Source organism: Bombina bombina, chromosome 11 (assembly GCF_027579735.1).
Source record: "Bombina bombina isolate aBomBom1 chromosome 11, aBomBom1.pri, whole genome shotgun sequence".
Classification (NCBI taxonomy): Eukaryota; Metazoa; Chordata; class Amphibia; order Anura; family Bombinatoridae; genus Bombina; species Bombina bombina.
Window position 1 is genome coordinate 33387846 of NC_069509.1, and position 20996 is coordinate 33408841.

The 20996-nt window shown below is 39.4% G+C and overlaps 1 protein-coding gene across 1 annotated transcript in view; it reads left to right on the plus strand.

Moving 5' to 3' along the window:
* The window catches only part of SEZ6L2 (seizure related 6 homolog like 2), a 165414-nt gene that overhangs the window by 93387 nt on the left and 51031 nt on the right, over nt 1–20996 (plus strand). The window contains exons 8-14 of the mRNA XM_053694166.1: nt 2792–2925; nt 5315–5507; nt 9706–9891; nt 14743–14911; nt 16806–16969; nt 17458–17652; nt 18161–18299. Of these exons, the coding sequence (XP_053550141.1) occupies nt 2792–2925; nt 5315–5507; nt 9706–9891; nt 14743–14911; nt 16806–16969; nt 17458–17652; nt 18161–18299 (1180 nt within the window). The remainder of the gene's footprint in view (nt 1–2791; nt 2926–5314; nt 5508–9705; nt 9892–14742; nt 14912–16805; nt 16970–17457; nt 17653–18160; nt 18300–20996) is intronic.

Genomic DNA, 20996 nt, shown 5'->3' on the forward strand with positions numbered 1-20996 from the left:
GACAGTGCCCAGCTCCATCATCACCTGTATACTGACAGTGCCCAGCTTCATCATCACCTGTATACTGACAGTGCCCAGCTCCATCATCACCTGTATACTGACAGTGCCCAGCTCCTCATCACCTGTATACTGATAGTGCCCAGCTCCATCATCACCTGTATACTGATAGTGACCAGCTCCATCATTACCTGTATACTGACAGTGCCCAGCTCCATCATCACCTGTATACTGATAGTGACCAGCTCCATCATCACCTGTATACTGATAGTGCCCAGCTCCATCATCACCTGTATACTGATAGTGACCAGCTCCATCATCACCTGTATACTGATAGTGACCAGCTCCATCATCACCTGTATACTGATAGTGCCCAGCTCCATCATCACCTGTATACTGATAGTGCCCAGCTCCATCATCACCAGTATACTGATAGTGACCAGCTCCATCATCACCAGTATACTGATAGTGCCCAGCTCCATCATCACCTGTATACTGATAGTGCCCAGCTCCATCATCACCTGTATACTGACAGTGACCAGCTCCATTATCATCTGTATACTGATAGTGCCTAGCTCCATCATCACCTATACACTGATAGTGACCAGCTCCCACATCACCTATACACTGATAGTGACCAGCTCCATCATCACCTGTATACTGACAGTGACAGCTCCATCATCACCTGTATACTGATAGTGCCCAGCTCCATCATCACCTGTATACTGATAGTGCCCAGCTCCTCATCACCTGTATACTGATAGTGACCAGCTCCATCATCAACTGTATACTGATAGTGCCCAGCTTCATCATCACCTGTATACTAACAGTGACAGCTCCATCATCACCTGTATACTGACAGTGACAGCTCCATCATCAGCTGTATACTGACAGTGACAGCTCCATCATCACCTGTATACTGATAGTGACCAGCTCCATCATCACCTGTATACTGATAGTGCCCAGCTCCATCATCACCTGTATACTGATAGTGCCCAGCTCCATCATCACCTGTACACTGATAGTGACCAGCTCCTCATCACCTGTATACTGATAGTGCCCAGCTCCATCATCACCTGTATACTAATAGTGCCCAGCTCCATCATCACCTGTATACTGATAGTGCCCAGCTCCATCATCACCTGTATACTGACAGTGCCCAGCTCCTCATCACCTGTATACTGATAGTGACCAGCTCCATCATCACCTGTATACTGACAGTGCCCAGCTCCATCATCACCTGTATACTGACAGTGCCCAGCTTCATCATCACCTGTATACTGACAGTGCCCAGCTCCATCATCACCTGTATACTGACAGTGCCCAGCTCCTCATCACCTGTATACTGATAGTGCCCAGCTCCATCATCACCTGTATACTGATAGTGACCAGCTCCATCATTACCTGTATACTGACAGTGCCCAGCTCCATCATCACCTGTATACTGATAGTGACCAGCTCCATCATCACCTGTATACTGATAGTGCCCAGCTCCATCATCACCTGTATACTGATAGTGACCAGCTCCATCATCACCTGTATACTGATAGTGACCAGCTCCATCATCACCTGTATACTGATAGTGCCCAGCTCCATCATCACCTGTATACTGATAGTGCCCAGCTCCATCATCACCAGTATACTGATAGTGACCAGCTCCATCATCACCAGTATACTGATAGTGCCCAGCTCCATCATCACCTGTATACTGATAGTGCCCAGCTCCATCATCACCTGTATACTGACAGTGACCAGCTCCATTATCATCTGTATACTGATAGTGCCTAGCTCCATCATCACCTATACACTGATAGTGACCAGCTCCCACATCACCTATACACTGATAGTGACCAGCTCCATCATCACCTGTATACTGACAGTGACAGCTCCATCATCACCTGTATACTGATAGTGCCCAGCTCCATCATCACCTGTATACTGATAGTGCCCAGCTCCTCATCACCTGTATACTGATAGTGCCCAGCTCCATCATCGCCTGTATACTTATAGTGACCAGCTCCATCATCACCTATACACTGATAGTGCCCAGCTTCATCATCACCTGTATACTGACAGTGACCAGCTACATCATCACCTGTATACTGACAGTGCTCAGCTTCATCATCAGCTGTATACTGATAGTGACCAGCTCCATCATCACCTGTATACTGATTGTGACCAGCTCCATCATCACCTGTATACTGATAGTGCCCAGCTCCATCATCACCTGTATACTGATAGTGCCCAGCTCCATCATCACCTGTATACTGATAGTGCCCAGCTTAATCATCACCTGTATACTGATAGTGCCTAGCTCCATCATCACCTGTATACTGATAGTGCCCAGCTCCATCATCACCTGTATACTGATAGTGCCCATCTCCATCATCACCTGTATACTGATAGTGACCAGCTCCATTATCACCTATACACTGATAGTGCCCAGCTTCATCATCACCTGTATACTGACAGTGACCAGCTCCATCATCACCTGTATACTGACAGTGCTCAGCTTCATCATCAGCTGTATACTGATAGTGACCAGCTCCATCATCACCTGTATACTGATAGTGCCCAGCTCCATCATCACCTGTATACTGATAGTGCCCAGCTTAATCATCACCTGTATACTGATAGTGCCCAGCTCCATCATCACCTGTATACTGATAGTGCCCAGCTCCATCATCACCTGTATACTGATAGTGCCCATCTCCATCATCACCTGTATACTGACAGTACACAGCTCCATCATTTCCTGCATACTAATGGACTCTTCTCTTGGCCTGTCCTTCAGTGCTCTGTAATAACAACATCTCAGACTCTGAGGGGATTTTGGAGGCTCCTGAGTATGCCGGGGGCACATTCTTTGGGGGCCTTGACTGTACCTACAGTGTTTCTGTATATCTGGGGTATGGAGTAGAGATACAGGTGAGTGATATGCGGGGGGGGGATCATTGTGAGAACCGAGAGCAAATAAGATGTTCAGCCTCCCTAGATTTCTTGTGGTTTACCTATAACTTATTCGTAACTGATCATCGCAAATTAAATATTAAACAAAAATCTTCCATTAATACCAGAGATTATACTGTCAGTACTATAGCACAAGGCATAGTGTCAGTACTATAGCACAAGTCATACCGTCAGTACCATAGCAGAAGGCATACCGTCAGTACCATAGCAGAAGGCATACGGTACCATCAGTACCATAGCACAAGGCATAGCATCAGTACTTTAGCAGAAGGCATACCGTCAGTACTATAGCACAAGGCATACCGTCAGTACTATAGCACAAGGCATACCGTCAGTACCATAGCAGAAGGCATACCGTCAGTACTATAGCACAAGGCATACCATCAGTACCATAGCAGAAGGCATACCGTCAGTACTATAGCACAAGGCATAGCATCAGTACTATAGCACAAGGCATACCGTCAGTACTATAGCACAAGGCATACCGTCAGTACTATAGCACAAGGCATAGCATCAGTACTATAGTAGAAGGCACACCGTCAGTACCATAGCAGAAGGCACACCGTCAGTACCATAGCAGAAGGCACACCGTCAGTACCATAGCAGAAGGCACACCGTCAGTACCATAGCAGAAGGCATACCGTCAGTACCATAGCACAAGGCATAGCATCAGTACTATAGCAGAAGGCATACCGTCAGTACCATAGCACAAGGCATAGCGTCAGTACCATAGCACAAGGCATACCATCAGTACCATAGCACAAGGCATAGCGTCAGTACCATAGCACAAGTCATACCGTCAGCACCATAGCAGAAGGCATACCGTCAGCACCATAGCAGAAGGCATACCGTCAGCACCATAGCAGAAGGCATACCGTCAGTACCATAGCACAAGGCATACCGTCAGTACCATAGCACAAGGCATAGCATCAGTACTATAGCTGAAGGCATACCGTCAGTACTATAGCAGAAGGCATACCGTCAGTACCATAGCACAAGGCATACCGTCAGTACTATAGCACAAGGTATAGCGTCAGTACCATAGCACAAGGCATACCGTCAGTACTATAGCACAAGGCATAGCATCAGTACTATAGCTGAAGGCATACCGTCAGTACTATAGCAGAAGGCATACCGTCAGTACCATAGCACAAGGCATACCGTCAGTACTATAGCACAAGGTATAGCGTCAGTACCATAGCACAAGGCATACCGTCAGTACTATAGCACAAGGCATAGCATCAGTACTATAGCTGAAGGCATACCGTCAGTACTATAGCAGAAGGCATACCGTCAGTACCATAGCACAAGGCATACCGTCAGTACTATAGCACAAGGTATAGCGTCAGTACCATAGCACAAGGCATACCGTCAGTACCATAGCACAAGGCATAGCATCAGTACTATAGCTGAAGGCATACCATCAGTACTATAGCAGAAGGCATACCGTCAGTACCATAGCACAAGGCATACCGTCAGTACTATAGCACAAGGTATAGCGTCAGTACCATAGCACAAGGCATACCGTCAGTACTATAGCACAAGGCATACCGTCAGTACTATAGCACAAGTCATACCATCAGTACTATAGCAGAAGGCATACCGTCAGCACCATAGCACAAGGCATAGCATCAGTACTATAGCTGAAGGCATACCGTCAGTACCATAGCACAAGGCATAGCATCAGTACTATAGCTGAAGGCATACCGTCAGTACTATAGCAGAAGGCATACCGTCAGTACCATAGCACAAGTCATACCGTCAGTACTATAGCACAAGGTATAGCGTCAGTACCATAGCACAAGGCATACCGTCAGTACTATAGCACGTCATACCATCAGTACTATAGCACAAGGCATACCGTCAGTACCATAGAACAAGTCATACCGTCAGCACCATAGCAGAAGGCATACCGTCAGCACCATAGCAGAAGGCATACCGTCAGTACCATAGCACAGCACAAATCGTCAGCAGCATAGAAAGAAGGAACGCACACTCTACACATCTGCTTCAGTGGTGCTTGTCATACAAAAGTCTACGTGAACTTGCCAAAGACCTTGCCAAAGCACCTTGCAGGGCTTCCTGATGTTCAATGAATTAGTCCTTTATAAGTTGTTGTACAGAGAACAATCTCTGTATTGTTTTCTATTGAACATGTTCTCTAAAGCCTGAAGCAGCAATTAGATAATAAGATCCATAGAATGACATGGGAAGTGATTTTTTTAGTTTCTAAGAAGCTTTTATAGTTTGCCCTTGAGTTGTTAGAAGGAGATTTTGGGTCCTCAAGGGTGGGAAGTTATTGTAGGAGGGGCTAGAGTGTTCCTGACCAATCACTGTGTCTGTATAGGTTGAAAAACTGAATCTGTCTAAGGAGGAGTCTCTGAGTGTGGAGGGGCTGGAGGAGGATCGGCGCTTTTTGTTGGCTAATGAGACTCTAATGGCAGAAGGTCAAGTTATTCGTAGTCCAACCAATCATATTGTTGTGCGCTTCCAGACGTACAGGGCTACAAGTCCAGGGGCATTTAAATTGCGTTATCAAGGTACTGTCTTTCTCTGTGTTGTTGTTGTGTGATCACAGACATGCATAGACGACATAAACACACCCTCATACACACACTTAAACACATATACACACCACAAAGCAAACACTACCATACACATACACACACTTAAACACATATACACAACACAAAGCAAGCACTACCACACACATACACAACACAAAGCAAGCACTACCACACACATACACAACACAAAGCAAGCACTACCACACACATACACACACAAACACATATACACAACACAAAGCAAGCACTACCACACACATACACACACCTATACACAACACAAAGCAAGCACTACCACACACATACACACACTTAAACACATATACACAACACAAAGCAAGCACTACCACACACATACATACACATACACACACATACAGGGAGTGCAGAATTATTAGGCAAGTTGTATTTTTGAGGATTAATTTTATTATTGAACAACAACCATGTTCTCAATGAACCCAAAAAACTCATTAATATCAAAGCTGAATAGTTTTGGAAGTAGTTTTTAGTTTGTTTTTAGTTATAGCTATTTTAGGGGGATATCTGTGTGTGCAGGTGACTATTACTGTGCATAATTATTAGGCAACTTAACAAAAAACAAATATATACCCATTTCAATTATTTATTTTTACCAGTGAAACCAATATAACATCTCAACATTCACAAATATACATTTCTGACATTCAAAAACAAAACAAAAACAAATCAGTGACCAATATAGCCACCTTTCTTTGCAAGGACACTCAAAAGCCTGCCATCCATGGATTCTGTCAGTGTTTTGATCTGTTCACCATCAACATTGCGTGCAGCAGCAACCACAGCCTCCCAGACACTGTTCAGAGAGGTGTACTGTTTTCCCTCCTTGTAAATTTCACATTTGATGATGGACCACAGGTTCTCAATGGGGTTCAGATCAGGTGAACAAGGAGGCCATGTCATTAGATTTTCTTCTTTTATACCCTTTCTTGCCAGCCACGCTGTGGAGTACTTGGACGCGTGTGATGGAGCATTGTCCTGCATGAAAATCATGTTTTTCTTGAAGGATGCAGACTTCTTCCTGTACCACTGCTTGAAGAAGGTGTCTTCCAGAAACTGGCAGTAGGACTGGGAGTTGAGCTTGACTCCATCCTCAACCCGAAAAGGCCCCACAAGCTCATCTTTGATGATACCAGCCCAAACCAATACTCCACCTCCACCTTGCTGGCGTCTGAGTCGGACTGGAGCTCTCTGCCCTTTACCAATCCAGCCACGGGCCCATCCATCTGGCCTATCAAGACTCAATCTCATTTCATCAGTCCATAAAACCTTAGAAAAATCAGTCTTGAGATATTTCTTGGCCCAGTCTTGACGTTTCAGCTTGTGTGTCTTGTTCAGTGGTGGTCGTCTTTCAGCCTTTCTTACTTTGGCCATGTCTCTGAGTATTGCACACCTTGTGCTTTTGGGCACTCCAGTGATGTTGCAGCTCTGAAATATGGCCAAACTGGTGGCAAGTGGCATCTTGGCAGCTGCACGCTTGACTTTTCTCAGTTCATGGGCAGTTATTTTGCGCCTTGGTTTTTCCACACGCTTCTTGCGACCCTGTTGACTATTTTGAATGAAACGCTTGATTGTTCGATGATCACGCTTCAGAAGCTTTGCAATTTTAAGAGTGCTGCATCCCTCTGCAAGATATCTCACTATTTTTGACTTTTCTGAGCCTGTCAAGTCCTTCTTTTGACCCATTTTGCCAAAGGAAAGGAAGTTGCCTAATAATTATGCACACCTGATATAGGGTGTTGATGTCATTAGACCACACCCCTTCTCATTACAGAGATGCACATCACCTAATATGCTTAATTGGTAGTAGGCTTTCGAGCCTATACAGCTTGGAGTAAGACAACATGCATAAAGAGGATGATGTGGTCAAAATACTCATTTGCCTAATAATTCTGCACTCCCTGTACACACACATACACACACATACACAACACAAAGCAAGCACTACCACACACATACACACACATACACAACACAAAGCAAGCACTACCACACACATACACAACACAAAGCAAGCACTACCACACACATACACAACACAAAGCAAGCACTACCACACACATACACAACACAAAGCAAGCACTACCACACACATACACACACAAACACATATACACAACACAAAGCAAGCACTACCACACACATACACACACCTATACACAACACAAAGCAAGCACTACCACACACATACACACACTTAAACACATATACACAACACAAAGCAAGCACTACCACACACATACATACACATACACACACATACACACACTTAAACACATATACACAACACAAAGCAAGCACTACCACACACATACATGCACATACACACACATACATACACATACACACACTTAAACACATATACACAACACAAAGCAAGCACTACCACACACATACATACACATACACACACATACACACACATACACAACACAAAGCAAGCACTACCACACACATACACACACATACACACACCTATACATAACACAAAGCAAGCACTACCACACACATACACACACCTATACACAACACAGAGCAAGCACTACCACACACATACACACACTTAAACACATATACACAACACAAAGCAAGCACTACCACACACATACACACACTTAAACAAATATACACAACACAAAGCAAGCACTACCACACACATACACACACCTATACACAACACAAAGCAAGCACTACCACACACATACACACACTTAAACACATATACACAACACAAAGCAAGCACTACCACACACATACACATACATACACACACTTACACACATATACACAACACAAAGCAAGCACTACCACACACATACATACACATACACACACTTAAACACATATAAACAACACAAAGCAAGCACTACCATACACACACTTAAACACATATACACAACACAAAGCAAGCACTACCACACACATACACACACACTTACACACATACAGACTACACACCAAACATTATGACTCACACATTCAATTATAGCAAAAGCAAGCACTACCATACACACACAAACATACTTAAACACCAACATAACACATACTTATACACTCCCCCACAGCCACACTCATGCAAACACACATACTTACACACTCACATACACAGATACTTACCCCCCCCCCCCACACACACACACACATTTACAGAACCACACTCATGGGCACACACACACTGAAACTTACACACCCATATATCCACACACAACTACAAACACACTCATCCTTACACACATATACTTAAACACCCACATAGCTACACATATACATCTACATAACATACTCACACACATATACCCATAGAACAGACAACCACATTATACTTACCCCAGGCATTATCAAATAAACACACAGGACAGAATCACAGCACACCCACCTACATATAATACTGAACAGCCAGTCATACTTACAGTATATGTTACCCTGCTCTGTACATATACAGTTTCATTACTTGTCTTTCTTGGACTAGAACTTCCTTCATTCATACAAACTTTTATTAAGTTAAAAGCTTTTACAGTTGACTGTATTTTTATTATCATATTACTTGTACAGCAATGAGATTTCCCACAGACTGCAATGTAGTAATTTTGAGTTCTGCATGAGGAATAAAAATCCAAATATAATTAATCTTCTGTATATTGCCAAGAGGATTATTAAACTGCTACCGTGTACTCTTTCTCTGTGTCTCTCTGAAGGGACACTAAACCCACATTTTTTCTTTCATGATTCAGATAGAGCAGCAATTTTACGCAAATTTGTGACTTACTCCTATTATCAATTTTTCTTTGTTCTCTTGTTATCTTTATTTGAAAAATAGGAATGTAAAGCTTAGGAGCCGGCCCATTTTTGGTTCAACATCTGGGTAGCGCTTGCTGATTGCTGGCTACATGTAGCATTACCCAAGGTGCTGAACCCAAAATGGGCTGGCTCCTAAGCTTTTACATCCCTGCTTTTCAAATAAGGAGAACGAAGCTGTGATAATAGGAGTAAATTAGAAAGTTGCTTAACATTGCTGCTGTATCTGAATCATGAAAGAAAAACATTGGGTTTAATCATATAATTTGCCAGGATAGGCTTTGTCAGTTGTCTGCAACCATCTATAATGTAGCAACAGCTAACAGATTTGTTTCTACAGCTTTTGTTCTGAGCTGCGTGTTCCCCCCTCGGCCAGAGAACGGTGAGGTGAGCGTCACAGACCTGCACCCAGGTGGAGCAGCTAACTTCCGCTGTGCCCCGGGCTTCACCCTGAAGGGGGGAGACTCTCTAGTCTGCCTCAACATCACCCGCCCCCAGTGGAGTGGAAAACCCCCAGTGTGTGCAGGTGAGAGAGGGCATTTTAGAATGAGTACTACATTATGCAAAAAATACTTACCACAAAGTGTTTTATGCAGACTGGTGCCATTCATTTGTTTTGCACTGGTGCCAATATCTGCTTGATAAAATTACATTGATGGGTATTAGAGCAGGATGTTATTGTGTATATATAGGGGTATTAGAGCAGGATATTATTGTGTATATATAGGGGTATTAGAGCAGGATGTTATTGTGTATATATAGGGGTATTAGAGCAGGATGTTATTGTGTATATATAGGGGTATTAGAGCAGGATGTTATTGTGTATATATAGGGGTATTAGAGCAGGATGTTATTGTGTATATATAGGGGTATTAGAGCAGGATGTTATTGTGTATATATAGGGGTATTAGAGCAGGATGTTATTGTGTATATATAGGGGTATTAGAGCAGGATGTTATTGTGTATATATAGGGGTATTAGAGCAGGATGTTATTGTGTATATATAGGGGTATTAGAGCAGGATGTTATTGTGTATATATAGGGGTATTAGAGCAGGATGTTATTGTGTATATATAGGGGTATTAGAGCAGGATATTATTGTGTATATATAGGGGTATTAGAACAGGATATTATTGTGTATATATAGGGGTATTAGAGCAGGATGTTATTGTGTATATATAGGGTTATTAGAGCAGGATGTTATTGTGTATATATAGGGGTATTAGAGCAGGATATTATTGTGTATATATAGGGGTATTAGAGCAGGATGTTATTGTGTATATATAGGGGTATTAGAGCAGGATATTATTGTGTATATATAGGGGTATTAGAGCAGGATGTTATTGTGTATATATAGGGTTATTAGAGCAGGATATTATTGTGTATATATAGGGGTATTAGAGCATGATGTTATTGTGTATATATAGGGGTATTAGAGCAGGATGTTATTGTGTATATATAGGGGTATTAGAGCATGATGTTATTGTGTATATATAGGGGTATTAGAGCAGGATATTATTGTGTATAAATAGGGGTATTAGAGCATGATGTTATTGTGTATATATAGGGGTATTAGAGCAGGATGTTATTGTGTATATATAGGGGTATTAGAGCAGGATGTTATTGTGTATATATAGGGGTATTAGAACAGGATGTTATTGTGTATATATAGGGGTATTAGAGCAGGATGTTATTGTGTATATATAGGGGTATTAGAGCAGGATGTTATTGTGTATATATAGGGGTATTAGAGCAGGATATTATTGTGTATATATAGGGGTATTAGAGCAGGATATTATTGTGTATATATAGGGGTATTAGAACAGGATGTTATTGTGTATATATAGGGGTATTAGAGCAGGATGTTATTGTGTATATATAGGGGTATTAGAACAGGATGTTATTGTGTATATATAGGGGTATTAGAGCAGGATGTTATTGTGTATATATAGGGGTATTAGAGCAGGATATTATTGTGTATATATAGGGGTATTAGAGCAGGATGTTATTGTGTATATATAGGGGTATTAGAGCAGGATATTATTGTGTATATATAGGGGTATTAGAGCAGGATGTTATTGTGTATATATAGGGGTATTAGAGCAGGATGTTATTGTGTATATATAGGGGTATTAGAGCAGGATGTTATTGTGTATATATAGGGGTATTAGAGCAGGATGTTATTGTGTATATATAGGGGTATTAGAGCAGGATATTATTGTGTATATATAGGGGTATTAGAACAGGATGTTATTGTGTATATATAGGGGTATTAGAGCAGGATGTTATTGTGTATATATAGGGGTATTAGAGCAGGATGTTATTGTGTATATATAGGGTTATTAGAGCAGGATATTATTGTGTATATATAGGGGTATTAGAGCATGATGTTATTGTGTATATATAGGGGTATTAGAGCAGGATGTTATTGTGTATATATAGGGGTATTAGAGCAGGATGTTATTGTGTATATATAGGGGTATTAGAGCAGGATGTTATTGTGTATATATAGGGGTATTAGAGCAGGATGTTATTGTGTATATATAGGGGTATTAGAGCAGGATATTATTGTGTATATATAGGGGTATTAGAACAGGATGTTATTGTGTATATATAGGGGTATTAGAGCAGGATGTTATTGTGTATATATAGGGGTATTAGAGCAGGATGTTATTGTGTATATATAGGGGTATTAGAGCAGGATGTTATTGTGTATATATAGGGGTATTAGAGCATGATGTTATTGTGTATATATAGGGGTATTAGAGCAGGATGTTATTGTGTATATATAGGGGTATTAGAGCAGGATGTTATTGTGTGTATATATAGGGGTATTAGAGCAGGATATTATTGTGTGTATATATAGGGGTATTAGAGCAGGATATTATTGTGTATATATAGGGGTATTAGAGCAGGATGTTATTGTGTATATATAGGGGTATTAGAGCAGGATGTTATTGTGTATATATAGGGGTATTAGAGCAGGATGTTATTGTGTATATATAGGGGTATTAGAGCAGGATGTTATTGTGTATATATAGGGGTATTAGAGCAGGATGTTATTGTGTATATATAGGGGTATTAGAGCAGGATATTATTGTGTATATATAGGGGTATTAGAACAGGATGTTATTGTGTATATATAGGGGTATTAGAGCAGGATGTTATTGTGTATATATAGGGGTATTAGAGCAGGATGTTATTGTGTATATATAGGGGTATTAGAGCAGGATGTTATTGTGTATATATAGGGGTATTAGAGCAGGATGTTATTGTGTATATATAGGGGTATTAGAGCAGGATGTTATTGTGTATATATAGGGGTATTAGAGAAGGATGTTATTGTGTATATATAGGGGTATTAGAGCAGGATATTATTGTGTATATATAGGGGTATTAGAGCAGGATGTTATTGTGTATATATAGGGGTATTAGAGCAGGATGTTATTGTGTATATATAGGGGTATTAGAACAGGATGTTATTGTGTATATATAGGGGTATTAGAGCAGGATGTTATTGTGTATATATAGGGGTATTAGAGCAGGATGTTATTGTGTATATATAGGGGTATTAGAGCAGGATATTATTGTGTATATATAGGGGTATTAGAGCAGGATATTATTGTGTATATATAGGGGTATTAGAGCAGGATGTTATTGTGTATATATAGGGGTATTAGAGCAGGATGTTATTGTGTATATATAGGGGTATTAGAGCAGGATGTTATTGTGTATATATAGGGGTATTAGAGCAGGATATTATTGTGTATATATAGGGGTATTAGAGCAGGATATTATTGTGTGTATATATAGGGGTATTAGAGCAGGATGATATTGTGTATATATAGGGGTATTAGAGCAGGATGTTATTGTGTATATATAGGGGTATTAGAGCAGGATGTTATTGTGTATATATAGGGGTATTAGAGCATGATGTTATTGTGTATATATAGGGGTATTAGAACAGGATGTTATTGTGTATATATAGGGGTATTAGAGCATGATGTTATATAGGGGTATTAGAGCATGATGTTATTGTGTATATATAGGGGTATTAGAGCATGATGTTATTGTGTATATATAGGGGTATTAGAGCAGGATGTTATTGTGTATAAATAGGGGTATTAGAGCAGGATGTTATTGTGTATATATAGGGGTATTAGAGCAGGATGTTATTGTTTATATATAGGGGTATTAGAGGAGAATGTTATTGTGTATATATAGGGGTATTAGAGCAGGATGTTATTGTGTATATATATATATATATATATATATATATATAGGGGTATTAGAGCAGGATATTGGGCGTATATGGCAGAGTATTAGAGTAGCGGGTTGAGTGGTTATGGAAGGGGTATAATAGCAGGATGATGGGGTATATATGGAGGAATATTAGAGGAGAGCGTTGTCGTGTATATTGGGGTATTAGAGCAGGATGTTGGGCTGTATATGGAGGGTTATTAATGCAGGGTGTTGTGTTATATATATAGGGGTTTTCAACCAGAATGTTGTGCATATATGGAGCGATATTAGAGCCAGGTGTTGTGGTGTATATGTGGTATTAGAGCAGAATATTGGGTGTATATAGAGGAGTATTAGAGCAGGGTTTTGGGGTTATATTGGTGACAGAGCAGAATTTATATAGAGGGTTATAAGAGCAGGATGTTGGGGTGCATATGGAGGAGTATTAGATAAGGGTTTTGGGGTGTATATGGAGGGGTATTAGAAAACAGGGCTTGGGTGTATATGGAGAGGTGTTAGAGCAGGATGTTGGGGTGTATATGGAGGGGTATTAGAGCAGGATGTTGGGGTGTATATGTAGGGGTATTAGAGCAGGATGTTGGGGTGTATATGGAGGGGTATTAGAGCAGGATGTTGGGGTGTATATGGAGGGGTATTAGAGCAGGATGTTGGGGTGTATATGTAGGGGTATTAGAGCAGGATGTTGGGGTGTATATGGAGGGGTATTAGAGCAGCGTGTTGGGGTGTATATGGAGGGGTATTAGAGCAGCGTGTTGGGGTGTATATGTAGGGGTATTAGAGCAGGATGTTGGGGTGTATATGGAGGGGTATTAGAGCAGCGTGTTGGGGTGTATATGGAGGGGTATTAGAGCAGCGTGTTGGGGTATATTTGCATTGGTATTTGTGCAATGTGTTGTAGGCTATATAGAATGTTATTAGAGAAGGATATTGGTATATATGTAAGGGTATTAGAGTGGGATGTTAGAGATATATAGAATGGTAGGTTTAGGGTTATTAGATAGCAGCTGGACACATATAGGATTGAAAGAAAAAGAACAATATACACATATGATCAGAAGAACTGTCATGGCTACAGTCTCACTCCTCCACCCTATCCCTGTGTGCATTTATACAGCATCCTGTGGGGGGGTCATCAGGAACGCCACAGTGGGGCGCATTGTGTCACCTGACCTCACTGGTAACCACGGCAACAATCTCAGCTGCCATTGGCTGATTGAAGCATCGGAGGGACAACACCTGCACCTGCACTTCGAGAGGGTGTCACTGGATGAGGACAATGATAGGTTAGTCATTGCTGTACCCCTAACATCCCTCAGCTTTCTCATTGGACAGAACCATCTGTGGCTAATGGTCTGTTTGCACATCATCTCTCTTTTTTATGTCATTGCCTCAAGTATGTCCTAATATATCACACTAAGTCATAGTTCTCCATCCATTATCGCCTTTTTCTCCCTCTCGGTCACATCTTATGATTTAGGGGATACCTGTGGGTTATATCCCAATCTGTTAGAAATTGTTACTGGTTAACTTACTGAAAACCTTTATGTAACGGGTTTTCATAGGTTTTTCAGAGCTACACAGAAGCAAAAAATAAGCAACCAATGAGAATGGAGAAGTTACTCAATTCATTATTATTACAATTGCTTTGTAGTATTAAAGCTTTATATAGTCTGCGAGAAGTTCAGTTTATGGTCTGTACATAATTAACCCTTTCCTATAATTCTGATTCATTTTTTTGAATATATCCAAACACTGAACACTAATCATGAATGAACATTTATAGTTTAAAAGAGTGAACCATTGTAATGCTTTTATTGTTCTTTATTCAATACAGAGACATAGAACCAAAATATATACACATAAGAGCAAGAGCTAATTGCCAATATCACATTATTATACAGTTGTTCATTTAAAGGGATCTGTCAGTATTTGCAGAATGTATAGGGGGAGCCTAATGTATATAACAATCTAACACCTTTGCTTTGTTTTCTTTAATTTTCAAGTTAAAGGGACACTACACTCTAAAAGGCTTTGTGTTGCTTAAATAAATATGAAGGAAAAGCTGTTAAAATTTAAACTAACTGATGTGCACTTCCTATTAATTATCCTCGGCTAATATGTACTTCCTACTAATGCTTAATAATCCTGAGCAGGAAGTAACTATCTACCAAACAGCATTAGCCAATAAGCATCAACAGGAAGTATCTATCAACCAATCAACACTAGCAGGAAGTACCTATCAACCAATGAGCATCATCAGGAAGTATCTATCAACCAATCATCACTAGCAGGAAGTATCTACCAATAATTAAACGTTAATACGAAGTACACAACTGGTACTGGTGTATATATATATATATATATAAATATATATATACTGTATATACGTCCCTTGAAACTAGAAAATGATATTTTGTTTAAAAAAAAAAAGCCTACAGAAGTCTGTCAATAAACAAAAAACAACTGGGCAAAAAGTCAAGAGATGTTGGAAAAATTGGAAATAATTGGTTTTCAGTAGGTAAAAGATCTTGAAAATATTTTAGAGCTCTCAGTGCTAAGTGTTTGGTAAGTTAATGTGGTCGGAACCTTCACAAAAGATTTATTGTTATGGCAATAACTATGGATAGGAAATTGTCTACATTTAGCCACCAATCAGCAAGCGCTAATCAGGTGCTGAACGAAAAAAATGGGCCGGCTCCTAACTTTACATTCCTGCTTTTTCAAATAAAGATACCAAGAGAACAAAGAAAAATTGATCATAGAAGTAAATTAGAAAGTTGCTTAAAATTGCATGCTCTAACTGAATCATGAAAGAAAATTTGGGTTTCATATCCCTTTATGCAGTTTTTGCTTAATCTATTTTCAGCAAATGCCTTCATGTTTCATATAAGTGACAGAAAATGTTTGTATAGGGACCATTTCACTCTATCATACTATCTGAATCTGCCTGCTGTCCCTTCCTCCTGTTGCTTTCACATGTGTCTCGTTACTTTGTCCTTCATCTTGGTCAGTGACTCCCTCCTGTTGCTTCCCTCTCTCTTGTTGCTGACATATTTCCCTCTGTCATTGTTACTCTGTCCTTCGTCTTGGTGAGTGGCACACTTAGGAAGCTTCCCTCTCTCTTATTGCTCACATGTCTCCCTCTGTATCTTATTGTCACATGTGTCTATCTCTTAGGCTTGTGGTGCGCTCAGGGAGTTCCCCACTCTCTCCACTGATCTATGACTCAGATATTGATGATGTTCCAGAGCGAGGTCTTCTGAGTGATGCTCAGTCTCTTTATGTGGAGCTGGTCTCAGAGAATCCAGCGGTCCCTCTGTTGCTCAGCTTGAGATATGAAGGTAACTTAACAAGCACTCCCTGTTTGCCAGCTGTCTCCTGTCCTCATTGCACCTTCTCAGTATTCTGCCTCTTCCTGTATAAAGCTAACATTTTTATCTGCTCTTCTGTTATCTTTCTCAATATCTTTCTTACTCTTTTTTGCTCTGTCTCTCTGTCAATGCTCTCTCATTAGTCAGTTTTTTATTAGCTCTCTGTCAGTACCTAAGTGATGTCTCACAAACCCCTCGTCAATATCCAAGTGCTATCTTTATGTCTTGTTCTCAACTCACTCATTTACTCAGTCTGATCTAATCTCTCTCTTTTCTCAGTTTTCTCACTTAACCTGGATGTCTCTCCACGTTTGTGTGTTTTTGTGCTATCTTCTTGACTTTTTCCACAAGGCTTTATTATATTCTCCAACTTTCACTGAACAGTCTCTTTCCCTGCAGGTAGTATGTATGTCTTTCTCTCAAGACTAACCCTTGTTTTACAATTATCTCTCTTACAGTTTATTCTGAATCTCGCTGCTATGAACCATTTTTGGCTCACGGTAATTTTACCACAACGGATCCGCTCTTCTCTCCTGGTTCTCTTGTCTCGTTTTCCTGTAACGCAGGATATATGCTAGAGCAAGGACCTCCAGTGATTGAATGTGTGGACCCTTCAGAACCACATTGGAATGAAAGTGAACCTGTGTGCAAAGGTGAGTGACCACTCATATTGACATGCACTCATTGATACAGATGAGAGACATCTACCACTGCTACGGACATTGACAGTCAACAAGATTGAGAGACCATCAGCTAAGACAATGATTGAATAGAAAGATGAGAGGTTGCTGTCAGTAACAGAGACCATACCCTCCAGATTCTCAACGCTAAAATAGTTATTAGGGATTATACTGGGTTTTAATTATATATATTGTTTGTTTTTCATTAATTCTAATACAGAAGACATATAGACAGTGAAAGTTTGTTGGTCTTTATTGGGATTTTACAGGGTTTCAATGGGTAAGTGCCACTGAGATAGTGACTATCTGCAAAGGTCAGGTGGTGTTAAACAGATTGTGTGACTCACAATGACACTCTAACAAATAAACATTCATGGGAATTTGAGACCACTTGAGAAATTGCTTGTGCCACCCTTAGTAAAACTGCACCTCTTCATTCTTTTTCTACTTAATCTCCATCAAATTATACCTTATCTGACAGCGTTGTGTGGCGGCGAGATCTCAGAACCGGCTGGAGTCATCCTGTCACCTGATTGGCCTCAAAATTACGGGAAGGGTCAGGACTGTGTGTGGGGCATTCACGTGCAAGAAGACAAAAGAGTCCTGCTGGAGATAGAGATGTGAGTAGACAGATATCAGGGGTGTTTCCCCCTTATACAAGTACTAACTCATATAAAGACAGATAAACACACATATGTACACAAACACATACATACATATTGTACATATACACACATATATACATACACACATGAATACATATATACACATATATACATACACACATGAATACATATATACACATATATACATACACACATGAATACATATACACACATATATACATATATACACACATATATACATACACACATGAATACATATACACACATATATACATACACACACATGAACACTCACATACCCACATTTATACATACAAGACGCACACATACATGCACACACATGAATACATATATACCCACATATATACATACACACATGTGAATACTTCTATACACACATATATACAAACACACATGAATACATATATACACATATATACATCCACACACGTGAATACTTCTATACACACATATACATATATACACATATATACATACACACACGTGAATACTTCTATACACACATATATACAAACACACATGAATACATATATACACATATATATATATATATATATATACATAAAAAAGAGACACACATACAAACAGAAACACATATATACATATACACATATGAATACACCCACACACATATATATATATATATATATATACATGCACACACATGAACACATATATATACATACAAATTAATACACATTTATTCATACACACAAATTAACATATACATACATACATACACACAAAGGTAACAATAGGTTGAAATAATATGATTTAATACATAAGATAAAAAAGTTGGTACATTTAAAATTATACAACAATTAGTCATGGATCCATGTTACACTTTAAAATATATTGAAACACTTGGAACAATTTAAAATGCTTGTAGAACAATTGATAACAAAAAAAAAAATCTAACAAATAATGTCTATCGCATAAAACTTAAATTCTAATATGTGAATGCTAGGAGCGCTTATGCACACTCTATTTATAAAAAAACAGTGGGTTACAATGCACAGGTGGATAGATTCCAGGTTGCTTGAAACCGGTGGGTTTGAAATTTAAGTGGCTCCGAATTGGGGTTTTGCCTATGTGTTTATCCAAAATTATGTAAATCCTAACAGGTGGACAAAAAATATTACAGGAATGTCTAGAACCTGAATTCAAAATATAAGACCTGAGGTTTTGCCTATGTGTTTATCCAAAAAGGGTGTAAATCCTAACAAGTGAAAAAATGTGAGAAAAATATTGCAGGGGTGTGTGAACATTATTTTCAAAATAAACAATGAATTCAAAATAAAACGATATACAAGTGAATTTTTGACAAATCAACTAATGCAAACATAAAGCATAAATAGAACCAAATAAAAACAACAGCACAACTTTAACGTGTGTTCAAATGTGTTTCTGCTTGCAAACTGTGATGTGAACAAATATCTGTTATAAACACTGAATAGTGGCAAAACTTTGTGATTGGATTGAAATTGAACACAGGCTCTAAATTGATACCCTAAAATTTGAATCTAAAGGGCTCAGAGTTGCTGAGCTAGATATAAGGGACTTGCTCAAAGAGCCTTGAGATGTTAATTAAAAGAGACCATATAACAACAGGGGTTTAAAAAACGGATGACATAACATAAAATGCTTAAAAGTCCAAATAAATATTCAAATTGGATAATAAGAATCTTGCTATAGTCTATCTCAATATGGATCCCAACTGCTGATTATGTAGAAATCTTCTTGGGCAGTAGTTAACAAATAATTCCAACTGGCAATGTTGTCCCTTACCTGCCAAAAAAGGAAAGGCAAACAATAGTGCGGGTGGCTTCTTAATGTGATCACAATTAAAATACTCCTTACGACTGGTAAGGAGTATTTTAATAGCCCATAATAGATGAACACACACGTACACACTTATACATACACACATGAATACATATATACATGTACACACATGAACACACACGTACACACATGAACACACACACGTACACACATGAACACACACGTACACACTTATACATACACACACGTACACACATGAACACACACGTACACACTTATACATACACACACGTACACACATGAACACACACGTACACACTTATACATACACACATGAATACATATATACATGTACACACACGTACACACTTATACATACACACACGTACACACATGAACACACACGTACACACTTATACATACACACACGTACACACATGAACACACACGTACACACTTATACATACACACATGAATACATATATACATGTACACACATGAACACACACGTACACACTTATACATACACACACGTACACACATGAACACACACGTACACACTTATACATACACACACATACACACTTATACATACACACATGAATATACATTTATACATACACAAACATGAACACATATACACATTTATACATACACAAACATGAACACATATACACATTTATACATACACAAACATGAACACATATACACATTTATACATACACACACATGAACACACATACACATTGTTACATGAACACACATACACATTTATACATACACAAACATGAACACATATACACATTTATACATACACACACATGAACACATATACACATTGTTACATGAACACACATACACATTTATACATACACAAACATGAAC